Source organism: Macrobrachium nipponense, chromosome 26, assembly GCF_015104395.2.
Source record: "Macrobrachium nipponense isolate FS-2020 chromosome 26, ASM1510439v2, whole genome shotgun sequence".
Classification (NCBI taxonomy): Eukaryota; Metazoa; Arthropoda; class Malacostraca; order Decapoda; family Palaemonidae; genus Macrobrachium; species Macrobrachium nipponense.
In genome coordinates, this window is record NC_087215.1 from 39,534,765 (window position 1) to 39,558,328 (window position 23,564).

Genomic DNA, 23,564 nt, shown 5'->3' on the forward strand with positions numbered 1-23,564 from the left:
TCCGTCCTTGGGTGCTTCATATTAACTATTTTCCTCACTCGGCTGTGCTTATCACCTACTAAGTGTGTTGTCATGGGTCCCAGCTACTCCTAAGTTCCTCCGTTGGACGAGTGGTATACGCGCTCGCCTACCGATTCGGTAGTCGCGAGTTCGAATCTCCGCTCTGCCAACGTGGAATCAGAGGAATTTATTTCTAGCGATTAGAAATTCATTTCTCTATATGATGTGGTTCGGATCCCACAATAATCTGTAGGTCCTGTTGCTAGGTGACCAATTGGTTCCTACCCACGTAAAAATATCTAAACCTTTGGCCCAGCCCTAGGAGAGCTGTTAATCAGCTCAGTGGTCTGGTTAAACTAAGGTATACTTATCTTTTCCACCTATTCCTTTTGCACATTACTATTATAAGAGAGCTCAAATTCAAACATGGACATAATTATTGTTTTATTTCACTCTCATACATACACATCGTGGCCAACAATGCCTTGTTCTGGGCTTTCTTCTCATTTGAATTTAATTTCTTGAGTGGCTTGACTGACACCGACGAGAAAAAGAGGCTCACTGATCCTATTACTCTACTTACTCATCGACTTTATTTGACACGAACCGTAGGGCAACTGACATCAGAACTTTTGTCTTACAAGAACACTTTATTTTCTTCTCGGAAAATACTGTCCTAGGAAATTTACTAAATCACTGAAAGTATCCATGCCAACTGAAAACACTAAATCCCAAGACGCGAAAACACACTATAAAAGAATTACTACAGCATGTAAAATGAATGAAATCATGCTCCTAAGCATATGAACTTTCTAAAGGAATGAATTTAATATTAAAAGCCGTAAAAAAAGAACTGAATTATTGTTAAAGCATATTTTTAAAACACGTACTTATATGCACTGAATGCGTATTCGCGTACTGATTTATAGTCTGCGTTGAGCTACAGCCTGCCTTTAGTTCTGAACTTGGTCGAGCCAATAGCAAAAATCTGGAACGTATGAGCGTTCTATTTCGCATAGACAGTTAAGAAGAGACTCACGAAGATAAACCATCTTTGTCAACCCTCAATACACGCTATACAACTTTCGAGAGAAATTGAATACAGAAAATAAACCTTAAACTACAAATGCCACACAAACAAAAACAAAAAATTAAACGGCATAAACAATCCGTTAACCGAGAAAATCTTAAGAAAAAAGTCTAAACTATACATGACTCCAACGTATGGCAAGAGAAGGAAGGACACACAGCATGAGGCAGGGGAGGACAAAGTACTGCACAAGTTCCAGTATGGGAGACTTTCACTAGAACTTCGGATACAGTCGTCGACATAACTTTCAGATCCCGATCACCAGAGTAAATCGACACCACGAGGTACCATTCTCGAAGTCATTCATCAATCCATTCACTTTCTATCACTTTATGTCTCTTCATCATCGCTCAAACGGTTTCCTGGAAAGCTAAAGCCACATCATATAAACTAGTGAGAAAACCAGAAACAAACAATAAGTGAACATTCCTGGAGGATACCAAGAGAAATGAACCCGCCCACTGGTAACACTGCTTGAAATATCTTACAGAAAAATCTACCCGAAGAGGCACAGCTTCCTTACATGGCCAAGAGAAACTGCCCAAAATTTAAGGTTGGACATCGCACCTCCTCTTAAAGTAAACTAATTCACTTGCACCAAGATTAACGTTGTTCGCCCATAACTTGAAACTTATGAATGAATTTATGACCATCAGTCTCATCATGCTGTAGGTAGGTATCTACGGTACAATAACCTGTTACGTGAAATATTTAACAAAATCAACTTTTTGCAAAAATGAACATTTCCCAATCATATGGTCATATAATTTCTATAAATTAATAAACATTTTGCATTAGTATATGTATGTATGTATGTATGTATGTATGTATGTATGTATATATATATATATATATATATATATATATATATATATGTATGTATGTATAACTGAATCACGAAAGTTTGGAACGTGATAAATCCATAAATAAAGGTATAAGCCACGAAGGAAAATTAAACAACGGAGTTTTCTGCAAGATCTTTCGACTCAACGACTCTACCTTTATATATAATATATATATATATATATATATATATATATATATAATATATATACGTTTAGATAAAGGTATTTGAAACGCTATACGGAACCAATCAAATCCAAGAAATACTGCGATGAAACAAAGTGTCAACAAACAAACCGGTGTCCAAGGGAGAGAGAGAGAGAGAGAGAGAGAGAGAGAGAGAGAGAGAGAGAGAGAGGGGGGGGGGGGGGGTCAGTCTGTGTTCTTTTTATGCCACGGCATACCAATATTCAATACTTCGCCCAGACTAATCTCACAGCCCAACGAGGAATTCTATGCATTAGCCGTCACTACCGTGCAATTTTGCGTCGAATATATGAACCTCCCACATACTATCAGGTGGCATAAACAATAACGGGTTCAGACCCTGGAAGCGCAACCAGGCATTTGCGTGCAAAACTAGCATCACTTCATCCAGCTCCTGGAAAAGGGTTCGTATCATAAACCGGGACTCGACTGTAAACATGCTATAGTTTACCTCATCAAGATACATATCAATTCCAAGCTCGTAAAGCAAAAATGCCGAACTCCAGTGCGTTTGAAGATTGTTCTCCGTAAATAACGAGACAGGAAATCCACGCAAAGAAAGTACTCACTCATTCACAGGGACACGCAATGCGGTTGCGCGCCGAGAATGCCAAGATTTATTTTCACCACAGCTGCAGTTTACAACAGAGACAACGGGCGACATTCTGAATTCAACCCTTTAAAAAAGATCTTCAGACGTAACAAAATGAAGAGAATCTTCACAGTGAAGTTTTACATCAGTTCTCTAGATGGGTCAAGTTACTCACACCTGTAGATAATAGTATTGTTGTGGTCGTCGTAGTAGTAGTAGTAGTATTAGTAATAATAGAGCAAGCTTCAAGGTCGACCACAAAATGGCGTGCAATGGGTAAACGAGGAAATCCATCCATTTTTACTCTAGGCCTTGTGAGAAAAAAAAAGCCAGGCTAAAAGTAAAGTCAAGTGCCTTCAGCAGAAAACGTCCATAATAATTACTTGGACATGTTACTAAAAATCTCAATTGCCGCTGTCGCCACTCAACATCCTCCATTCGAAGAGCCACGACACTGCATTAATAGCCCGCCTGGGGATATAACAAACGCCCTTCCCGGCAAACGTTGAATATACATGAGGACAATAACAAGGACATGTTCATCTTAATGAACACCACTCGTTAAGAACCATTCAGGCGCTCACCCCACCCAACGCAGCAACTCGGTCCTTCAGGAGACACCAGGCTTGTAGATGATTTATATGTATATACGAGACGTGTCACTTTATTCGGCACCATTTAAAAGATGATGGGCCGTACTTGAAGCGGTGTCTCGTTTTTCTCAGAAGACAAGAGACCCGCTGCCTTCATGTTATTCTTGAAACTTAGAGAACATAAGAGGAGGAGGACGGTTGGTGGTGTAGGAGTAGGAAGTGGAGGAGGAGGAGGAGGAGGCTTCAAAGAGAGATGAGGGTAAATCCTCAATGACGTAAGCATAATCCCTATTGTGTCCATCAACTCAAAGAAAGACGGCCGCCGGATAGAGTACGCTCTCCAGCAAGGAACGGATGACTCACTACCTGACTATTCGCGGTCACCATTCTCCTTCTCGAAAGGGATGAATGGACAGGCGCTACTGACACAACAAACACGCAAAAGTTGTTACATATCACAGCTATACAAATGCTTTCATCTAAAATACTAACATTCTTTTGAATTGTTGCTTGCCTCTGCTTCGCCTACTCATATAGCAACTTAGAATTCAGCTCATTTTCACTTCATCGATGTTCTACAAACACGCCATCGCTCACTAGAAACACTTACGTCATCTCCCGCGTATGATGTACAGGATCAGAGTTATGTAGCGTGAATACATGCGCGCTGGGAGAGATTTCTGAATTTGTACATTCTCTCTCTCTCTTCTCTCTCTCTCTATATATATATATATATATATATATATATATTATATATATAGATATATATACATATATATATGCTTAAAGAGAAGGAAAGGCAAAGGCCAAACATAAACATCTTGAAGGAACAAAGGAAACGAAGACCTCCAATCTCACACAATTATTAATGCAGTGTTCAAAGGAGATGTATTAGTATTATCCTTTTCTTCAACTCGGTAAGTCTGTTCCTGTGTGACTATGACCTTTACTTTTGGTGTTTATTTGTTAATATATCCGCTATTAATACTGCATTGCCTATATTTTTCATAAATATTTGTTAACCAAATTTTGTAATAATATTGTAATTCTATCTGATGTAAAGTATTTTCTTAACCTTAAAATGTGACAAGTGTCATGAACGTTGGCGAACAAATTTTTGAAATTTGCGGTTTTCGTATCCATTGCTCCTTGAAGCGCGTGTGTGTGTTTAATTATGTATGTATATATACGTATATACATACATTATATATATATATATATATATATATATATATATATATATATATATAAAGTTGATGCAGTAAAGGGTCGTTAAGACCGAAAGATCTCGGCAGTTCTGGCTGTCTTATTTTCCTCCGTGGCATTACCTTTATTTATACATAGCATCCCGTTAGGTATATTTCGTGATCAAGTTATATATATATATATATATATATATATATATATATATATATATATACACGTTTCCAATGTTCTATACAAATTATATGGGACACTGGAATAGTGTTGGCTTAAAACAACTGGCACATGTGAATTAGCATTTAATGAATGTGAATATACACACCCACCCTATTCCTGGTCGGACCTTCTATCTATATCTATCTATCTATCTATCATAATATATTATAATATATATATATATATATATATATATATATATACCATACATTAATCTTAATATTAGAGGCCCAGAAACATTGTGACCATACGAAAAAGAAGTGGAAAAATCCTAACGTCAGTTAACGGAATGGTCCCGAAAGTTGGAGCGGGAGCAACCATTTCGGAGATTACAATGAAATCGAAGTTCTTTTTCCGTAATGACGCGAGCATTCCAATACAGTGACCGAAGCCTTTGCGTGGTGGGTCAGATTCGCTCTCACTCTGATGAAATACGATTACACGTACCATGACAGCACCGGCCGAGTTCAAGGTTTATGTTTTGAATCAATATAAGAGGAGAAGGGTTCACGGCATGTTGACAACAGAAACACACGCGAGCACACACCATATGAGAGAGAGAGAGAGAGAGAGAGAGAGAGATGAGAGAGAGAGAGAGAGAGAGAGAGATGAAAATAAAACTACATTATTTGCCTCATTTATATCATTTCTTCTTCGGTATCTTACTTTTTCATTTCCTTCAAAATTAAGGTTTAAAGGAACGTTTCCGAGTTACAAGACATCATTCAAAACTATTAAATAGAAAATAAACGCGAATGACAAAAATAAATGAATAAATAAATAAACAAAAAAATAAACCCATTTCTGTCAACAACAAAGAAGAAATGATAATAGTACGTCTTTTGAAAAATAAATATCAGTAACATACTGGAATGATCAGATATCTGTATACTTCACAAAATTTTAAGAAAAATAATCATGAAACACTAGGAAATGAGCGGAGCATGAAAGAGAGAGAGAGAGAGAAGAGAGAGAGAGAGAGAGAGAGAGAGAGAGAGAGAGAGAGACTGTTTCAGTCTTTCAGCCCTGTTATCTCAGAGGTGACCGCAAAGTTAATACTGTAATGAAACTAAAGTTTTAAAAAATTCTGGTAAAATATGAAATGTAAAAATCAGCATAAACAAGCATCATTAATTGTCTATACGCATACAACCAACCTTCGTAAAAACAGATTACAACTTAACTACCAAGTATATGCACTACATGACAACATTTTCTGAACTTCATTTTACAATATTTTGAGACCCTCCTTCCAGTGGGAATCCTCTCCTTCCCTAGACGGAATTCGAACCGAAACTGGCAAAAAGTCTGACTCTGAGGTTAGTGCAGATCCCCATCCCAAGGACCCCTTTTTGCACGACACCAAACAGAAGTGGTGAATGGGACACGCGTTACCTATATAGTGCAAGTACACAGAAGCTGATGACAAAATAATCCTAATGCGCCCATATATATGGAAATTTTCCTCTCGATGGCCACACATTTCAAAGAACATGAGCATTTGACTTTAACTGACTATATCAGTATAAATCCTAGCGCCCATAAACCGATACCAGGTACCACAATTCGGTCTCCTCTGTGCAAAAGTAACCTTCGGTCGAAGCTGTGTTCTGAATTATAATGAGAGCTCGGACAAGGAAAACTCTTACTTTATTCAAACAGATGATAGAGCTACAGTGAGTTCTCGGTGGTTATTTTAAAAATTGAAAGTCGCCAATGACCGGTGCAATGGCTAATAAATAATAATTCATAGGCAAATAGGAACAATATTAGATAACCAAAATGAAGCTCATTTTCCTCAAGAGTTCTTTGAAGCATCTATGCTCACTGGAATGGGAGCACGATGGAAAAGTGGCGGGAACATTTCACGGAATATTTACTTACATCCCATGAGTCACGATGCTGCTGGCAATGAACACTTAATAAGAATGGGAGGCTTAGAGTGACAAAGAGAAGCTTTTTGGTTTGACTGATATGTACTACACCAATCGCATGTTTATGAGAACATATATTATCCTTCTCCCGGCTTCTTCTATTATCAAAATTCTCAACCCCAAAGCACAAGCACCAACTTACCTTTGAAATCAACGCCGTCATCCCTGTTCATTGGAGTCCACCCAGGAACGGTTGTTCCCATATCCACACCCTCTCTCTCATGTCACAGCTCATATAAACAAAGGATAGACGAAACTCACGCTCTACCAAAACACAGTTTTATTCCCAAACTTAACATGACAAATGATGCCAGATTTTTCGAGTCAAGCAGACATATTCAGTGAAGGCTGTAAGAGGGCAATCGATGGGGTATATGAACATGGCGTGAAACCATTCTAAAGCTGCAAGTAAAAGAAACCACACATCGCAATGTATTACTGTGACATACTTGGGCTTTCTGGAAACAAGAAGCCAAACTCAAACAAATTATTTATAATGAGGAGAGAAAGTCATGAAAATCTCCATTAGGCACAAGCCAAATCTTAACGACGTCATCACCTCGGAACGTCCCTGCTGCATCCAGGGTGCTAACAGCATGTAATTGGCCACTCATGAACCGGAAACTGACAAACGGACGCGCCAAATTAACACCCAAACTTCTAAACCCTCTCCATTCATACTCCTGTTCACACTTCGACACACACACACACACACACAGAATAAAACGTGTAATCCCTAGCCAAATAATATTAATCTTCTATAGCTATAGTAAATACTTTGGGCAGACTAAGATTTGCTGGACTCTCTCTCTCTGTCATAATTTTTTCACGACAATTCTAAGAACTTGATCGACTTGATCCCTTGACTTCTGAGGGATAAGTTTCAGTTTGTGTTAATCTCAGTCGGCCTTGAAGTCTCCCTCTTCTCTTCTACAATCTTTCTATTCGTTATCACTCCATATCCATTTCCCATCACCAACGCAGCGCCCATCAGCCCTATAGTGCCTCTGCAGTGCGGAACCACTTATTCCAACACCCCCTCCCCAGGACAATAACCCCCACTCCTCACCCCAACCCCACCACCACAGCGACTGCCTCCTCCCTCCCCGGCTTCTGGCCCACCCGACCGCCAACCCTCACACAACATTCAACCCTCCCCATAGCAGACAGACGCTCCCCCTACGCTCTATCGCACCTACAGCAGCAACCCCTCCCTCATTGCCCAACTGCCTGTTCTCAATATAGTCGTTTGTTTGAAATAATTGACCTTCCTTCTTTCTGCTACGACGCCGTTCTATTGGAAGGCGATCCCCCTCGTATTTCAGCAGTCTCCTACAAGCATTCCGCATCTATCTCACTAACGGACGTTTCAATTCAACCAGCCTGACAAGGTACTATTACTACAACAACAACCACTCCTCCTCCTCCTACAACACGCCTGTTACAGCGAAAGCGAGACATGCCTTCCATCACTGTGACATCAGTGAGTGACGTGTCCCAAGTCTTGAAGCGTCACTCTGGGCTATAGATCTCCTGGCCGTTCCTCTAGAGTCTAGAGGAACGGCCAGCGCTATAAAGAGAATGAAGAAAAAGGAAAGACAGGCATGTGACGTCACTGTCCTGTCCGCAGAAGCCATCTGTGTCTTCTGCCTTCGTCGCCTCTAGAGGCAAGTTCGAGGTTACAGCTCGTTGCAATATGTCAGCTGAGCGATATATTGCACGGCCCGTCCGTATACGCGGTGCTATAACCTCCGTCCGCGTCGGTAGGACGGAATATTTAATCAAATACTGTCCGGTTTGGTGTCCACGGCTTGACTGCTACTACTACTAAATCTTACGTCTTTATGAACAAAAGGCACACAACAATTACCGCTGTGACTAAGTTTTGTCAAATACATTATTTGATGCATAAGTTGCAAGTTCAACTCATTATGTTGACACCTTCCATTCCAACGCCAGATGAAACCATTCAGTCTGAAGAGATAACAGCAGAATTCACATTCCTCTTATATTTCTATTCAGTTTCTCTTTCCAAGCCTTTATACCTCCGAGGATGAAACAAACAATGGTATGAGAAATATAAATGCAAACAACAATGAAGATATCAATAATCCCAGGAGTAGCTTTACTTCCGACAGCACAGTTTGGATGTTATCTACAAATGCGTGTCTCCATGCACAGCAATTCTGGAAATTCGTCATAAACAGCCAATGAAGTGAGCACTCCGAAAACTAAAATCGTTCATCTTGTTAAAAAAATATCCAAACCTTTATTATGGAGCACTGAAAGACCACGCCACAAATGTCACATACAAATCCACTCTGAAGTTCACAGAGTCTCTCTCTCTCTCTCTCTCTCTCTCTCTCTCTGACACACATTCATCTTCCACGTTAGGGTATTGTGTCATGGCATTTGGAGGTAGGCAAACAAACACTCGTTTTTTTCCCGCTTGCTCTTCCTCTTCTTCCTCAGTACCTGCAAGAAAGGAAGGCAAGAGGGCGCCAGCACTTGCTGTATGACACTTGAAAGGAGAGTTGGAGTCTTGCGGCATCTAAATGTTGGCTAAAACATAAGGCATTCCATTAATGGATGATGTTATTTAACAATATGGCAACCTTTATGTAATAAAATATAATGTGCCACAGGAACATTATTATTATATGAACCAACTTTGTGTACAGGCACAGGAACGCGCAAAAGTAATTAAAAAAATGACATCGGCACAACTACGGTCTTAGATACAGTAAAAATACAGACATGAGATCACAATCCATACAGGGATAGATACACGTGGGGTATGGTTAACAAGACGAGTAAAAGAGTTGGAAAAGTCAATAGCCAGTAGAAAAATTTCACTTCAACTTAAAACTAATCCTCGTTATATGTTTTTACTCGAACTAAACGTGGAGAGAGAGAGAGAGAGAGAGAGAGAATTTCCCACAAATAACCAAACAAAAGAACGATACGTGTTCTAAAGACAAAAGCTAAGACTTAGCCAAGACCATTCCAGGATCCAGGAGGTGGACTGAAAACGAATATTTATGGTAAGGGCTTAAGGGAATTCTTTTTTCTGTTCGTTCAGAAAGGCTGAGAGAGAGAGAGAGAGAGAGAGAGAGAGAGAACCTCAAAGAAACTTGACAAAAAGAGTGGAGCAAAACCTATTCTGTTACTGACTGAGAGTGAGAAATAAGATACCAAAGGAAGATTAAAACACCACAAGCACGAGAATAAAAGAAAAAAAAGAAAAGAGTTTGACATGCGAAGCTATCACATAATAACTAAGAAAAGTCTCAGAAACTCTACCTTGCACATCCTTGATGAAGTTCATTTACAGGGCAGACACATCATCACTTGCATATATGTTTAACTGCTCGCCATGTAGTCCCTACCAAAATTGTCCATTTTTTCTTACAATACAAAAGCATTACTTGGTAAGGGGTATTGTAACACTTGCCTCTAAAATTCTTAGTAATACTCAATACTTGCATATATACTATATATATATATATATATATATTATATATATATATATATATATATATATATACACATACATACACACATATATATGTGTGTGCGTATAAGTATGTATAATAGTCTTTGTTGGATATTTTTTTTGGTCTTTTTCCTGTCTACAAGTGCTGGAAAGTATGAAACTTGAAGTCGCTTACAACCTAAAAGTAATTTAATAACTTTTAGTTTTTTTTCCCCCGTGACTGAATACAGACATAATGAAGCAATTTCATGGACGAGCTTTACCGAGATACTACGTGAATGGTAAAGGAGATTACCAAGTTTAACTCGCGGTTACCGAGCGGTTGGCAAGCCGGCAGGTCAGCAAACTGCTTGCGAGACAAGCTTGTTTTTCCGTAAGTACGTGACTACTTTATAAAGTGGGGAGATGCCTTCAGTCCTGCGATTTCATCATTGATTTTCAGGCTTCCTTGTTTTCGCATTCCTCGCTAGTTGCCTCATACACAGGTGCAGTGACAACACCAACCATTACTATGAATGCTCAAGAACTCTTCAAGAACTTGTATCCGATCTCCATCAAGGTCAGTGAGAAAACTGTCTTCCCTTTCAGTACACGAAAGGCAGCTCCTAACTTAGGTATATTGCATATCACAACAATTCAGATGCCTAAACTCTTTAGGGGAGCACAGCAAATTTTGATGACTATACGAACATCCTTCACATATTGCCATATAAAAAATCTATCTCAAAAGAATAGGGCATTAAAGAGAAAAGAAGAAAAAAATAAACGAAGTCATCACTACCTAACATCTTGCTAACAGTAAAATACAGAATACCCGTGAGGAAAAAGCAAAGACATTCAAGTATTGTTAGATGTGAAACGAAGTTTCTTGTGGAGCTCAAGAAAGTGTCACTCAGAATAACTCAGCCGCCCCAGCCTTTCATCACACCTTGTGATTACGAATAAATAAGAGGTTCACACAAACACGGCTCATATACTTGCAATGCCCACAATGACCTTTTAAATTATCGATTCTTCACAATTTTTGGATACGCTTGTCATTAGAAAGTCTAAGACCCAAATGAAGAAATTCTGACTCCCTTGGCAGAATTTGAACACGCCCCCCGGAAGTTAGTAGTATATATATATATATATATATTATATATATATATATATATATATATATATATATATATATTATATATTATATATAGTGAAAAACGGACCATCTTCCCAGTACTACAGAAACATGTAACCGAAGACCTAAAGCGTCGAAAGTCAGGGAAAATTCAGGGGACTTTTTTTAACCCAAGAAAATCAACTCGCCCAGAAACCAAAAAACGAACCAGTGTGCAGTTAATCAACATGTATACAGTCGTGAAGTAACCGAGCCACAAACCACCCCCCCCACCATGACCTATGCTTAAAGGTCCAGGCAGAGAGAAAGATTTAGGCAAGGAATGTGAGAAAATATTATGCGCACACATGAAAGATGAAAAACTAAAAACCTTCCTGATTGGCTGTTGATAACCCAGTCACAGGACTGGAAACTCTCAGTCTCTCTAGCGAGTTCACATGGGTAAGAGCTATGTTCCACCTCTCTTGAGGTATATGTTTTTCAGGAGAGGTGGAACATACATCCTGCCTATGTGAACTCTCGATAGAGACTGAGAGTTTCCAGCCCTGCGATTGGCTTATCAACAACCAATCAGGAGCGTCGTAAGGGACTGGCCTAAACATCAAATGCACGGTTGAGGTGAATCTACTATAACATGCAGTGATATAATAGTGCAATAATTCTGAAACGGGTGCATTAGTTTGCTAGTAATTACTTAAATGTAAATTATAAAGCATATCCCCCTTGTTGTAGATTCAACTGCTTCATTGTAGTTTCTTCTGGCGTCATCGCTTTCAGTCTAGCACAAGGATAATATGCTACAGAGAGAGAGAGAGAGAGAGAGAGAGAGAGAGAGAGAGAGAGAGAGAGAGAGAGAGAGAGAGAGAGAGAGAGCATAAATAAAAATTAAACGCCCTTTTTATTTCAACACCCAGATGGTAGACAGCTGTGAAACTCCATCGCTCTACTCAAAAGAGAAATTAATGGATGAATCCAACTCAGGCATCCCAGGATGAAGCGTGGGTGGCGGGGTAAGGGTGAGTGAGCGAGCAAGCAATAGGTTTGCACCGCATTCTGAGTCATTCACGGTTCGTTCACTCTCCTGTTTAGAGACCCGCCCACATCATGCATAGCTCCGGTCCCGAGATTTGCCGACGACCACTTCAATGTTCACGACATCCATCCTCAAATATTTTCGTTACGCGATGCAACGAATTACGATTCAAGTAAAAAGTGCTCTCAACAGGAATGACATGAATGCAATCGAAGTTCGAGAATTTAGTGCCTTCGCCCCCCTGTGGAAGCGCTGTCTTCGTCTTTACTATTTCGAGGTTACAAATTGCTCAACATAAATACTTTTATTTAACCTATAAAAGCCGTTGTAGAGCCTACTCCCCATAGGCACTACAAGCTGTATTTAATACACAGACAATAAAAAACACAAATATAAACAACAAACAAGTACAGACAAATAAAACAGAACTGGAAGAAACACTAGGGTAAGAGAGCGAGTGATATTTTGGTTGGACGTCCTTGAGGAAAGGAAAGAATATGTCACGTGAGGTCACAAGTATAACAAAACAACCTGGACAAACTAGAAAACAACTCAGGAATGGCAGATCTCCGCCAAAACTAAAAATTGAGTTTTGTCTAGATCTGCACGAAAGCTTCCCGGGTTGAAACATTTTCTAGGCATCAAGAGATGGAGAAAACATATCCACAAAACAGACCACTTTTGTGGAAATCAGAGAAAACTCAAAAGGCTGTCTGGCGGGTTAAAAGAGAAACATCCTGGATCTGCATTCACATCCGAATCCATCTCAAGTCCGACTATTCTTTCTCCCACAGACCTTTGAAAACATAAGACATACAATCGGAGAAGTGAAAACGTTTTAATTCAGAGAACAAAAATACTTGTGAGACCAGGGGCAAAGTCACAAAGAACAGCATTCCAGGAAAAGCAACATTTCTATATACACACATACACACACAAACACACAGACTTATCATCATAATGTTAAGGTAGTGGGAAGAAGTCTGACTACAGACACACGAAAGAAAGAGAACAGTACAGTAGCAATTTCTGGCTGTTTGGGGAGACTCAATTATTCTATTACATCCCCTGATCCTAGAACCTCAGAGGAATTTCCCCGAAAATTAGAGGAACAAACAACAGGAGGGAAAAGGTCACTGGCGTCAAAGTAATAAAACAACAACAACAAATTGCCTCCCCAGTAATCTTGTCAAATGGAGCGCAACCATCTCCTTTCTTTATCATTCCATTTAGTTCAACTTCAGTCAAATGTTTTGAAGCTGAAAAAAAGGAATAATGCAATGAAGATCTCACTAGAAACCAGAGACTCTTCTACCGATACCATGTTCTAAAATCAACTGTTTATGGTTATTTAATGCAACTTGGAACGCTATTCTTCTGTCTCCCCTGTCCGAAGATCTTCCTTTCCCTAGATAAGAATTAGTCTAGAGTAGACCAGGGGTTCTAAACCATTTTGGGCCCATGCACTCTTTCACCATACGTCAGAATGTCATCCCCAAGTCTCCTCTCCAAAACTGTCTGCCTCAAAAGGTGCATTCCAAATAATAAGCATATAATACTAAAAATCCTTGTTCAAAATCACCGCCCCTCGCCCGAAATTCTGAAATCCCCCACCCCAGGGGAATTCCCCCTGGTTGAGAACCACCCTTCAAGAAATTTTTTTTACTTCATTTCTACAAATACCAAGGAGGCGGCTTCATTATGCAGTGGATCAGATTTCTTTCTTTTTGAGGAGGGCAACGTCCAATGAGCACATTCATCAATTCATATCAGATCTCATGTGTAAGCCAAAAGGGAGAAAAGAATTCAGCAAGTGATTCTTTAAATCAGACCACACCAAGGGCCAAATGAGAGAGATGCAGGCAGGCAAGTTTCTATCTTGCGTCATAAATTTAAAGTCGCCAAATGGTGGGTACATATAGATGTTATAAAACCGATATAAATCAATGATTTGGGAAAGGCTGCTGGTCTCTTCAAAATATTTCATACAAACACAACCAGGCACAACAACGCAAACTGTACTAACGGCCACAACCTAATAATAACTTACGCCATCTACTGCTTTCAAGTTATACAGAATAAATGACCGATTCAATACAATAATCGAAGAGAAAATCAACAAGGAATGATTCTAAGTAAATGCAACAATGAAGAATTTCTTTCACTAGGTCTCAACTGAGCTCTGGGATAATTTTAACCCCAAAGCTAAACATGTAAATAAACACAAATTTCAATGCATCTCTCTTACGTCTTTGCGGTCAAGGAACCGAGAGAGAGAGAGAGAGAGAGAGAGAGAGAGAGAGAGAGAGAGAGAGAGAGAGAGAGAGAGAGAGAGTTCAATGGAAGACCGACCCCAAGTGACCCTTGACATGGGAGCACCATCCACACACTTGATATGCTAAGGACTTTTCAACCGTTACCCTTGCATATCAATGACCGTGCAGTGTTTACTCTAACATTTACTTTAATAATTCTATAAAAAGATGTTTGCATTTTAAACATCACGCTAATTCTGTAGTCGCTTTCAATGACCTTTATATAGTGACGACACAGTTGTCAGAGAGCAAAAGATCAACTACACTCAAATATAGACACAAAAGTCCTCTGGAGTGGAGGCGAATCAGAAAACGTTTCAGGGCAGCATTAAAAGGCCCTTGGCTTTACAGACGAGTCTTCTATCAAGCTCAGTACAGAGTTCAAGTGTGAAAAACTAAGGATCTATAGTAGACTTCAGACGGCGTGAAGCGTCCACATCAAACATATCAAAACCAATCTAGCTTTTACCTTCAGAAAATCTCGGTGGGAAAATGTACATCAGAATGGCTCGGTATTGACAATATTTCAGAATTTCTTTCAAAAATATATAAAGTGACATGGGTCGAGAGAGAGAGAGAGAGAGAGAGAGAGAGAGAAGAGCATAATCCAAAGCTTGGCTTGTGCAACATTCAATTATGAGCTAGGCAAGGCAATGAAAGCACGCGATCGCATCACACACCCAATAATCTTCTAATATCACACTCCAATGATATCTGGAGGAAGATGAGAGATGAACGCTTCTGCAATAATCTCCCATATTTTGAATGTACCGACACCATAATATCTCGTACTGGAGTATAAATATGAAGTGGTAGCTGAAAATGACCCTCCGCCTAAAATTATATCCTCGTATACAGTTCGTAATGCAGATAAAGACGTTCTTTCTTCGCGCACATTGCATACTACCACCAAAAGACATTTCAATAATGTAGAATTTAAAGCAAGTCTTCACAACGACCTCAGGCTTAGAAATTTAGGTCCACCGCTTTAGGGATGATCGAGTGCAAACCACAAAAACCTCAAGGACGGAAAGAAGGAAAGAGAAATCTTTCAAAAAGGCATGACTGGAAATTCCCAATCTCCAAAGACCTCGTGCAATGAAAAGGTTTCACTACGATATGACATGACCTTGTGGAAATGTTTAGCTTTATTCTACTAATTTCCTCCCGATTTGTTTCTATTAAAAGGTGGAGTGAAATAAACTCGCAGGTTTTTAAAGATTTAATGCAATTATAATGCATATGTTCCTCCTAATATATTAAAAAGTTTTTTTTCTCCAAACGTATAAATGAAAACCATTAGCACGATTTCTTCAACAATAATAGTAGCAACTATGCTCTTGTCTAAAATAATAACACTCATACACACACACACATCTGTTTTCGATCACAAGAGCCTTATGGAACACGTACACCGTTTTATACAACAAAAGATGAAATATGTAGAATCGAAATCCATTTTCCCCAAAGATGATAAAAAAAATGGGACTGACAAATAGAGACCAACTCTGAATGCATGAAAACCTTCTCTTTAATAATTTTTTTTAAACAAAGGCTAAACACTTACTAAAAAACAGCTAAACTATTCTCTTTACCAAATTTTATACCGTGAACAAGTCCTTCACACAAAGCATTAGCAAATGAAAACCAAACAGCCTATAAACAGGACAAGGAATTGTGCAAGGGGAAGCCAATTTCCTCCGACAAAGACCGGAATAGTAGTACGTGTTAACAGCCGTAATAAGCCACTCATTACCAAAGTGCCCACAACAGATGAGAAGAGAAAAGACACCGATGCCGATCCGTCAGAAACGATGCATATTCAGTGTATGATAATAAACGAGAGAAGTGGCTCCATTTCATTCCTTTCATTTGCATAACAATGTAACGTTTGCTTCAGGGGAGTTGTAAGTACAATTATGTTCGTATCATTAATGTAGCATCATAACTAGCTAGCCAACTTCTGACTATTTAAATAGTAGATTTATCTCATTACAATATCATTTACATCTTCAGTCTACTCTAGACACTGGAGATGAACGATCACATTTTGTAATACTTTATTAATGAAGTTGCTGAGCATAGGAAGAGACAAGCAAGGACATGATATATAAAGCAGAATCCATAAAGTAAATGATTGCTTAAAATGAACAAAATCTTACCGATCTATATAAAAAAAATAAAACGCTTCCATTTCAACCACTGAGGATAGACGATCATAAAGCAACTAAATCTGACCACTGGAAAAGTAAAATTAAGGAGAAATGTCACGAAAAGGAAGCCAAGAATGTAATGCCCAATTCATAAAAAGAAACAGGCAGTTTACACGCAAGAAAAAGTCTTTAAAAGCACAGCTGTTCACATTTCTGGTAATCTAAGTATTTCACGTTTGTCAGTGTTTATAAACAACTTGCAGTAAAAAATGGGGAAGAAAACTTTACCGCAATATTCATGGTGCTGAAAATACATCTCTCATTTCTGACCAAGACGTTTGTAACCGAATTTGTTGTGTCTGTCTCTCAGACAATGATTCATAACGAACTTCTCTCCTTCGACTGCACCGCCTCAATCAGCGTTTCTGTCTGGTCAGACTTCATTAGATCTACTTCCCAACCAAATTAATGATTTCCTGCCAGAGCTCTTAGCAAAAAGAACCTTCAATCATCTGGTGACTCCATCGAACGTCAACTCGGTTTGGTTTCTCTCCGTCAGCACCTTGTCATAAAACACGACCTCTCTTGCATGTTACGCGAGAAAAATGACACCCACTTATAGCTTTGCTATACAAATATATTTCTAACAAAATCCTATAAATAGTAAACGAAAACAGTCAACAGCCGTAATTTCTTGAGGACATGCAAACAATATAAAAAAAAGTGCAACTTTAATTTCACCACCGAGTTCCGACGAAAGGCACAAAGGAGCTTTCATGTAAAAACTGAAGATTTACTTTTCAATGAATGGCAGTCACCGACATAATAAAAAAAATATTATAAATATTATCAGAAGTAGAAGAATGCTTCATCATGGCATCGGAAAAAACAGGTATGTCAGCACTTCTCCAACAATCATTATCACAATCCCAGTTAGCCCTAAAACAGGAAAAATGCTGCATTCCAAAATGCAGCACTGTCAAGTAAATATGCACCTCCAATGGAGGGTAACTGTCGCTACTTGAATATTTTACAGTGAGAGCTGAACTACATCACACGTTCTAACAAATAAAATCAAAGTGCGACAAACAACACATAGAAAGAGAAAGGAGAAAAAGACATTTGCGTTTCAATTCCTTTGTTTTATAAACAGATGAACAATTTATAAAATACTATGATCAGATATCTGAAGATGATGGCAGGAGATATCGTAAGCTAAGTGCACTGTTTTGAAAACTTTAACTAAAAATGTGTACATAACAAGAAGAAGAAAGTAGTACAAATTTAACTCGACGGCCATCTTCTTCTACAACCCTGGTTGGATAAGCAGAATGCTAAAAACTCAGGCGCCTCAAGACAGAAGGCGTCCCAATGCGGCAAAAGAAATACCGAGGTAAAGAATACGTGACAAAAGAGAATAACAGGGAAAATAATTAGGATAAATATAAAATTAGCATAAGTAAAACAATATGAAGAACGAAAAATCCTTTGCAGGAAGTTTAAATTTCTGAAGTTCAAAAAATCCAACTACAAAATTAGGAAGATCATGACACTTGAGGTTCACCACAAGAGGAATATCACTCTCTGACAACTGTGTGGTACTGAACCTCTCAGAAGAGGGAAGAAAGTTCGAACCAGCAGCATAGCCAGGTCTTTGTGGTGGATGGTACAATCTGGGATGATCTAAATGAAAAGGATTATGAAAATAATCAAAACTTGAATGCAAAACGCACGTTCTGCTAACAGAACGATAGCGCCAAAGATTGATACTAGCATGAGGGATAAGGAATCAAATCAATCTCAGGTTATTTTTTTCTAAGATTGAAGATGAGAATCAGTCACTGAATATCAAAGAGGGGAACTATATTCACAACACTGTAAAACAAAAGAATAAAAACACTCCTAGACAAACACGTTTCCAAAAGATCCTGAAGGACCTTCACAGAGTACCAAATTTTCGTACAACAGAATGACAACCAAGGATCACATCTATATCAAATGTGCTGCATATTTTTAAGAGAACTCTCGTCAGTGAAAAGATCGGGTATCAAATGTCCTTGACCCACAAAGTGCAAAAAGCACCTCCTCTATCCAACTTACGACAGACAATTGAGGAGTTAAGTAATCAAACACAACCAAAGGAAAGACGTCATTTGGGTCTACACCCTCGGGTCAAGAGAGACTCCTAATTCCAAAAGACTCAAAAGATGACCAGACAATGAAATGAAGAATTGCTTGCTGTCAAATACATCGCATAAACTCTAAGCCACAGCTAGTGGCAGGGTAAAATAAGGCCATGGTAATTTAGATCTCTTCCTTTTCCAAAAGTCAAAAACCTAATGTTTCTCGAAATAAGTATATCTCCAATCGTCAATGAAGCAGGCTTTATCTTTCATTCAATGAAGCAAGATTTATATGTAATACGATAATAATCATAAAAAAGTTAAAGAATTCAACTTTCCTTCTTGACAATGCTTTTATTTGAATGAGCAATAGGGTCAGAACACTGAAAAGGTCGATGCCAATCCAGCTGAATTCTTATATTTCTCTCACGAGAGTAAGACAGTATTTTTTTCTTTTGTTAAATCAGTAAAAGCTACAGAATGCTCAGAAGTCACGGCTGAAGGGCCAACAATACCGGTGATAACCAGGGGAATCGGTGAATAGTTCCAAGCAATACAGCAGTGAAACAGTAAATAAAGAGAAGAGGGCAGAAATGACGCACAACGGGAAAGATGCCAGAGATGGACAAAAGAGCCAGCCCACAAACAATCAAGGGCAATGTAGACTTCATCGCGCATAACAATGGCTGTTGCTTGACAGCAGTCCTGTCACCACTATCAGCAAAGGCCCGAAGGAACACGGTGCCTGCCTGCTCCGTGCGCTATCAAAGATTTCCCTGGGCAGCAAAGCATTGCTGACATTTTTATCTGCAACGCCACTGTAAAATTATGGCTTTCTATCAAATTATAAAAATTACACGACTAAGCTCTTACAGAATGCAGAGACGTTTATAAAACTAGACATTACCAGACGACGTCAATATGACGAAAATTCTAGCTAGTATTTTTCATCCTCTCGTGGCTTCATGGACACTAACACCCATTCACGCACAAATGCATAAACTATGTATGTATATGTATACGTATTTAATGTAGATATACATACATCATACATACATAGCATATATATATATATATATATATATATATATATATATATATATATATATATACTATATGTGTGTGTGTATGAACGACACTGTCTTTATTAATTCTGCACCTAACATTTTCATAGCTTCAAATATCAAACCCCAAATAACCCACCAATACCGAAATCACTATATATTGTCTTGGGAATAATGACAAACGGTAATCGTTCTAGCCAGGACTCCAACCTATGCCTTTTGGTCGGAAATATGGTGACAGGACTTCATCTGCTGAACCATCAAAGTATATAATAAAAACAGCCCCAAATTACGAAGGTTCGAACCATGATCTGCGTAGGTGCATTCGTTACATATAACATCCCGTTGGGTACAAATTACTCCCAAGATATGGTCAGTTCGATAAATAACCGGTTATCCATTTCTTATGTATATACGTGTCCATGCAAGCGCATTAATATAACATGAGGCTACCATCTTACCTCAATATTTCCTCCTCCTGAAAGCGAAGAGCTTTTCAAAAAACTTTTCTGGCTTACCTGAAACAAAACAAAAATTTTATGATCAGAAAAAGCTTCATATTATTCTTTTGGAAAATGCTGGTGAATAAACAAAACAAAATATAAGACACACGGAACCTTGAAAGGAGTTCCAGTTTGACAAAAAAAAAAAAAAAAAAAAAAAAAAATCTTGGAGGAAAAGTACAATGTCATGAATGCCATCATCATTAAACCTTTCGTATCTTTAGTGTTGAAGTTTTAACTTTGTTACTTTCTATTTATTGATTATTATTATTTTTTTGGTAGTCTTCCAAAAGATTTCCGCTCTGACCCTTGTCCATTTGTTCAAGTTTATCCTAATTTTACTTAAGTCTGCCATTAAATTGCATTGCCCTCCTAGATCAAATTCCTGATTCCACCTCATCATCATTTTAACTTTATCGCTTGTTGTCGCGAACAAGGTCTCTAGAGATATCTATAGACCTTGGTCGCGAACACTTGGACTAAGAGAGGACGAAAACTTTCAGGCTGAATGCTACCAAGAATATTTTCTTAACGATGTTCCATCTATTACGACTTCACATTCCAATCCCTCCTAAATACCGTCATTTTGGAGTAATAAAAAGTAACAGTCTTCAATTATCTTATTACTTGTTTGCATAAATACGACCATGAATTATAGGTTCTTTAGATGCCACATAAATTCTAAGTCAGCACTGCAAGTGCACTTAACAATTTGTATACAATATTATTCTCATAATAAAAAAAAATCTTTGTTCGTTGCTGTTTTTCCTTTCAATACTATTAAGAGTAAATCTACTTCCAACATTTCCTCATTTACGGCAGAATTTCGCCAATGCAAAGCAAATACTAATTCAGGTCAGTCGCTCTTCTAAATCATTTGCTAGCCTCGATTTCTTACCTTACCAACCTCGAGCAAGAAGTAATGGGTTCTACTGAGAAGCAGAGATTAAGTCTAAATCCTTCATACATAATTCCATAAAAAAATCTGTTACTCTTAAAAACTCCTTTTTTATATGAATAACTGAAATTTTATCTTGTTCCCAAGAACTAGATGGTCTTCCAAAGGTATATGACACCATCAACAGTCTACACAAGGCTGGGGGGTCACAAATAAACGCACCACTGATCAGTTATTATGCAAAATTCCTAAGAACTGAGAAACATGCGTTGGCAAACAACTGAAAACGCGTACTGTATCTTATGAGACGTCGTCAAGGCACCATTCATCCTGAACATCCTGCTCTTCTCAAGCAATCTTAGAATACACGACTGAAGCCTTTTACGCAGCCGATGTCACAGCTGAATCCGCTAATCGATGAGACCGCAGTCTTGCTAGACTAAGTGCCAGATTTCCAGTCAAGTTAATACTGTTAGGGTCTGATTACTAATCCTATTTGGGAGCAAATGACAAAAACATAATAGTCGCTTAAGCGTTCCTAGTTCTTTGAAACTTTGAACACTTGTGAAAGCCCTTCTCAGTTACATGAATGTCATTACACATTTAATAATGATAAGAAGAAGAGCAACATAAGAAAATAAACGTCAAAATTGCAGTGCAACCCAACAAGTCTTTCACGTTTTGTTTTTCTTCATAGCTTCAGATAAAGATTTATTAACTGGCCTATGCTACCCGATAAGTAACCTATATTTGATCATAAAGAATCCAATATATTCATAACCTGCATCAGCGCTCACCTCAAAAACGTCACTGCTTTCATAAAATACACTGCTCTGAATATACGGCTTTTCCTTACAAAATAATAATAATAATAATAATAATAATAATAATAATAATAATAATAATAATAATAATAATAATAATAATAATAATAATCGGCAATACAATGGAGTCACTAAAAGAAATATCCAACCTTCCTCGCCCATGATGATCTGGGATCCTGTGGAGATTAGGACGTGGCAGCAACCGTTATTTCTCCTACCATTTTTCAGATGTTAAAGGTAATAATTTAAAAATAATAAACTGACATTATCCATTTGCTTTTGAGACATTTACTTTATGCAGGGATCGGATAAAACTATTATTTAGCATAAAGAAACTACTGGGATTAGTCACGACGTGGCCTTTAAAGTGGCTGTAAGACTGGTTTGAATACAGGTATTCCATATAAATATATCATTCCTACGCTATGTTCAAACTGTGCATCGTTCCCGACAAGAGAAGAGAACCAATCAAATGACAAGTAAATAAATAGGCCTGGAGTCTGATGTTAATCCAAACACACTGGTTCGAGCAATTCAGCTGACGATTCATGTCCATGACCGACTGTAGTTCTTCTTAAATAGCTAAAAATCTAAGTAATATACACAAAAAAAGTCACACGCCAGTCATTTTATGCAGTGCAGTTCTGGTTGCTGATTTGTGCTTACCTACTTTTCACCCTTTATCGTCGGAACAGTTCTTAATTGTACTATAAGACACGGAATAATTTCTTCCAAACATTCAAAAAGTACAAACATTTTCTACATCTCCTTACAGCAGATAAACCTAAAACGAACACATGCTTCCAGCAAATGATCTGCATTAAGACTAGCTCTAAGTGTCTTCAGAAACAGAAAAAAATGACAAAGAAACTTGTACGCATTTGCATGTGCATGAAGAGCTCGTCCAGCCGGACAGTCCCTCATGAAAACGTCCCTTCCACCCTACTCTCTCTCTCTCTCTCTCTCTCTCTCTCTCTCTCTCTCTCTCTCTCTCTCATGTAACCTTGAAAATATACCACAGCATTACATACTAAACCTGCTGACCGTTACTACGCCATTCAGTTAATATTTGTATTACAAATGGAAAATCTGAAAGTCATACTGCGTATAATAACAAGTTCTGAATGTGAAAAGTAAAAAGGTACAGGGAAACCAAAGGAATGCTATAAAGTATATATGGAGGAAAAAAGCATTCCATAAACGGTAAATGCCGACTGGCAACTCTGACTTAGAGGTGGGGCAAAAGCAGGAGATGAGGAGGACACAAGAAAGAAGCCACACATTGCACATACCCAAGTGCGCGCTCACCCTTATTTCTCTCTCTCTCTCTCTCTCTCTCTCTCTCTCTCTCTCTCTCTCT

The 23,564-nt window shown here is 38.4% G+C and overlaps 1 protein-coding gene across 36 annotated transcripts in view; it reads right to left on the minus strand.

The window, feature by feature from the left end:
- Window positions 1-23,564, minus strand: part of LOC135200192 (ankyrin-2-like) — a 702,328-nt gene that overhangs the window by 427,925 nt on the left and 250,839 nt on the right. Inside the window, exon 2 of one of the 36 annotated variants that reach the window (XM_064228590.1) lies at window positions 20,441-20,497. The exons of the other annotated variants lie outside the window; for them this stretch is intronic. Within the exon in view, the coding sequence (XP_064084660.1) occupies window positions 20,441-20,497 (57 nt within the window). The remainder of the gene's footprint in view (window positions 1-20,440; window positions 20,498-23,564) is intronic. 36 annotated transcript variants of the gene reach the window in all.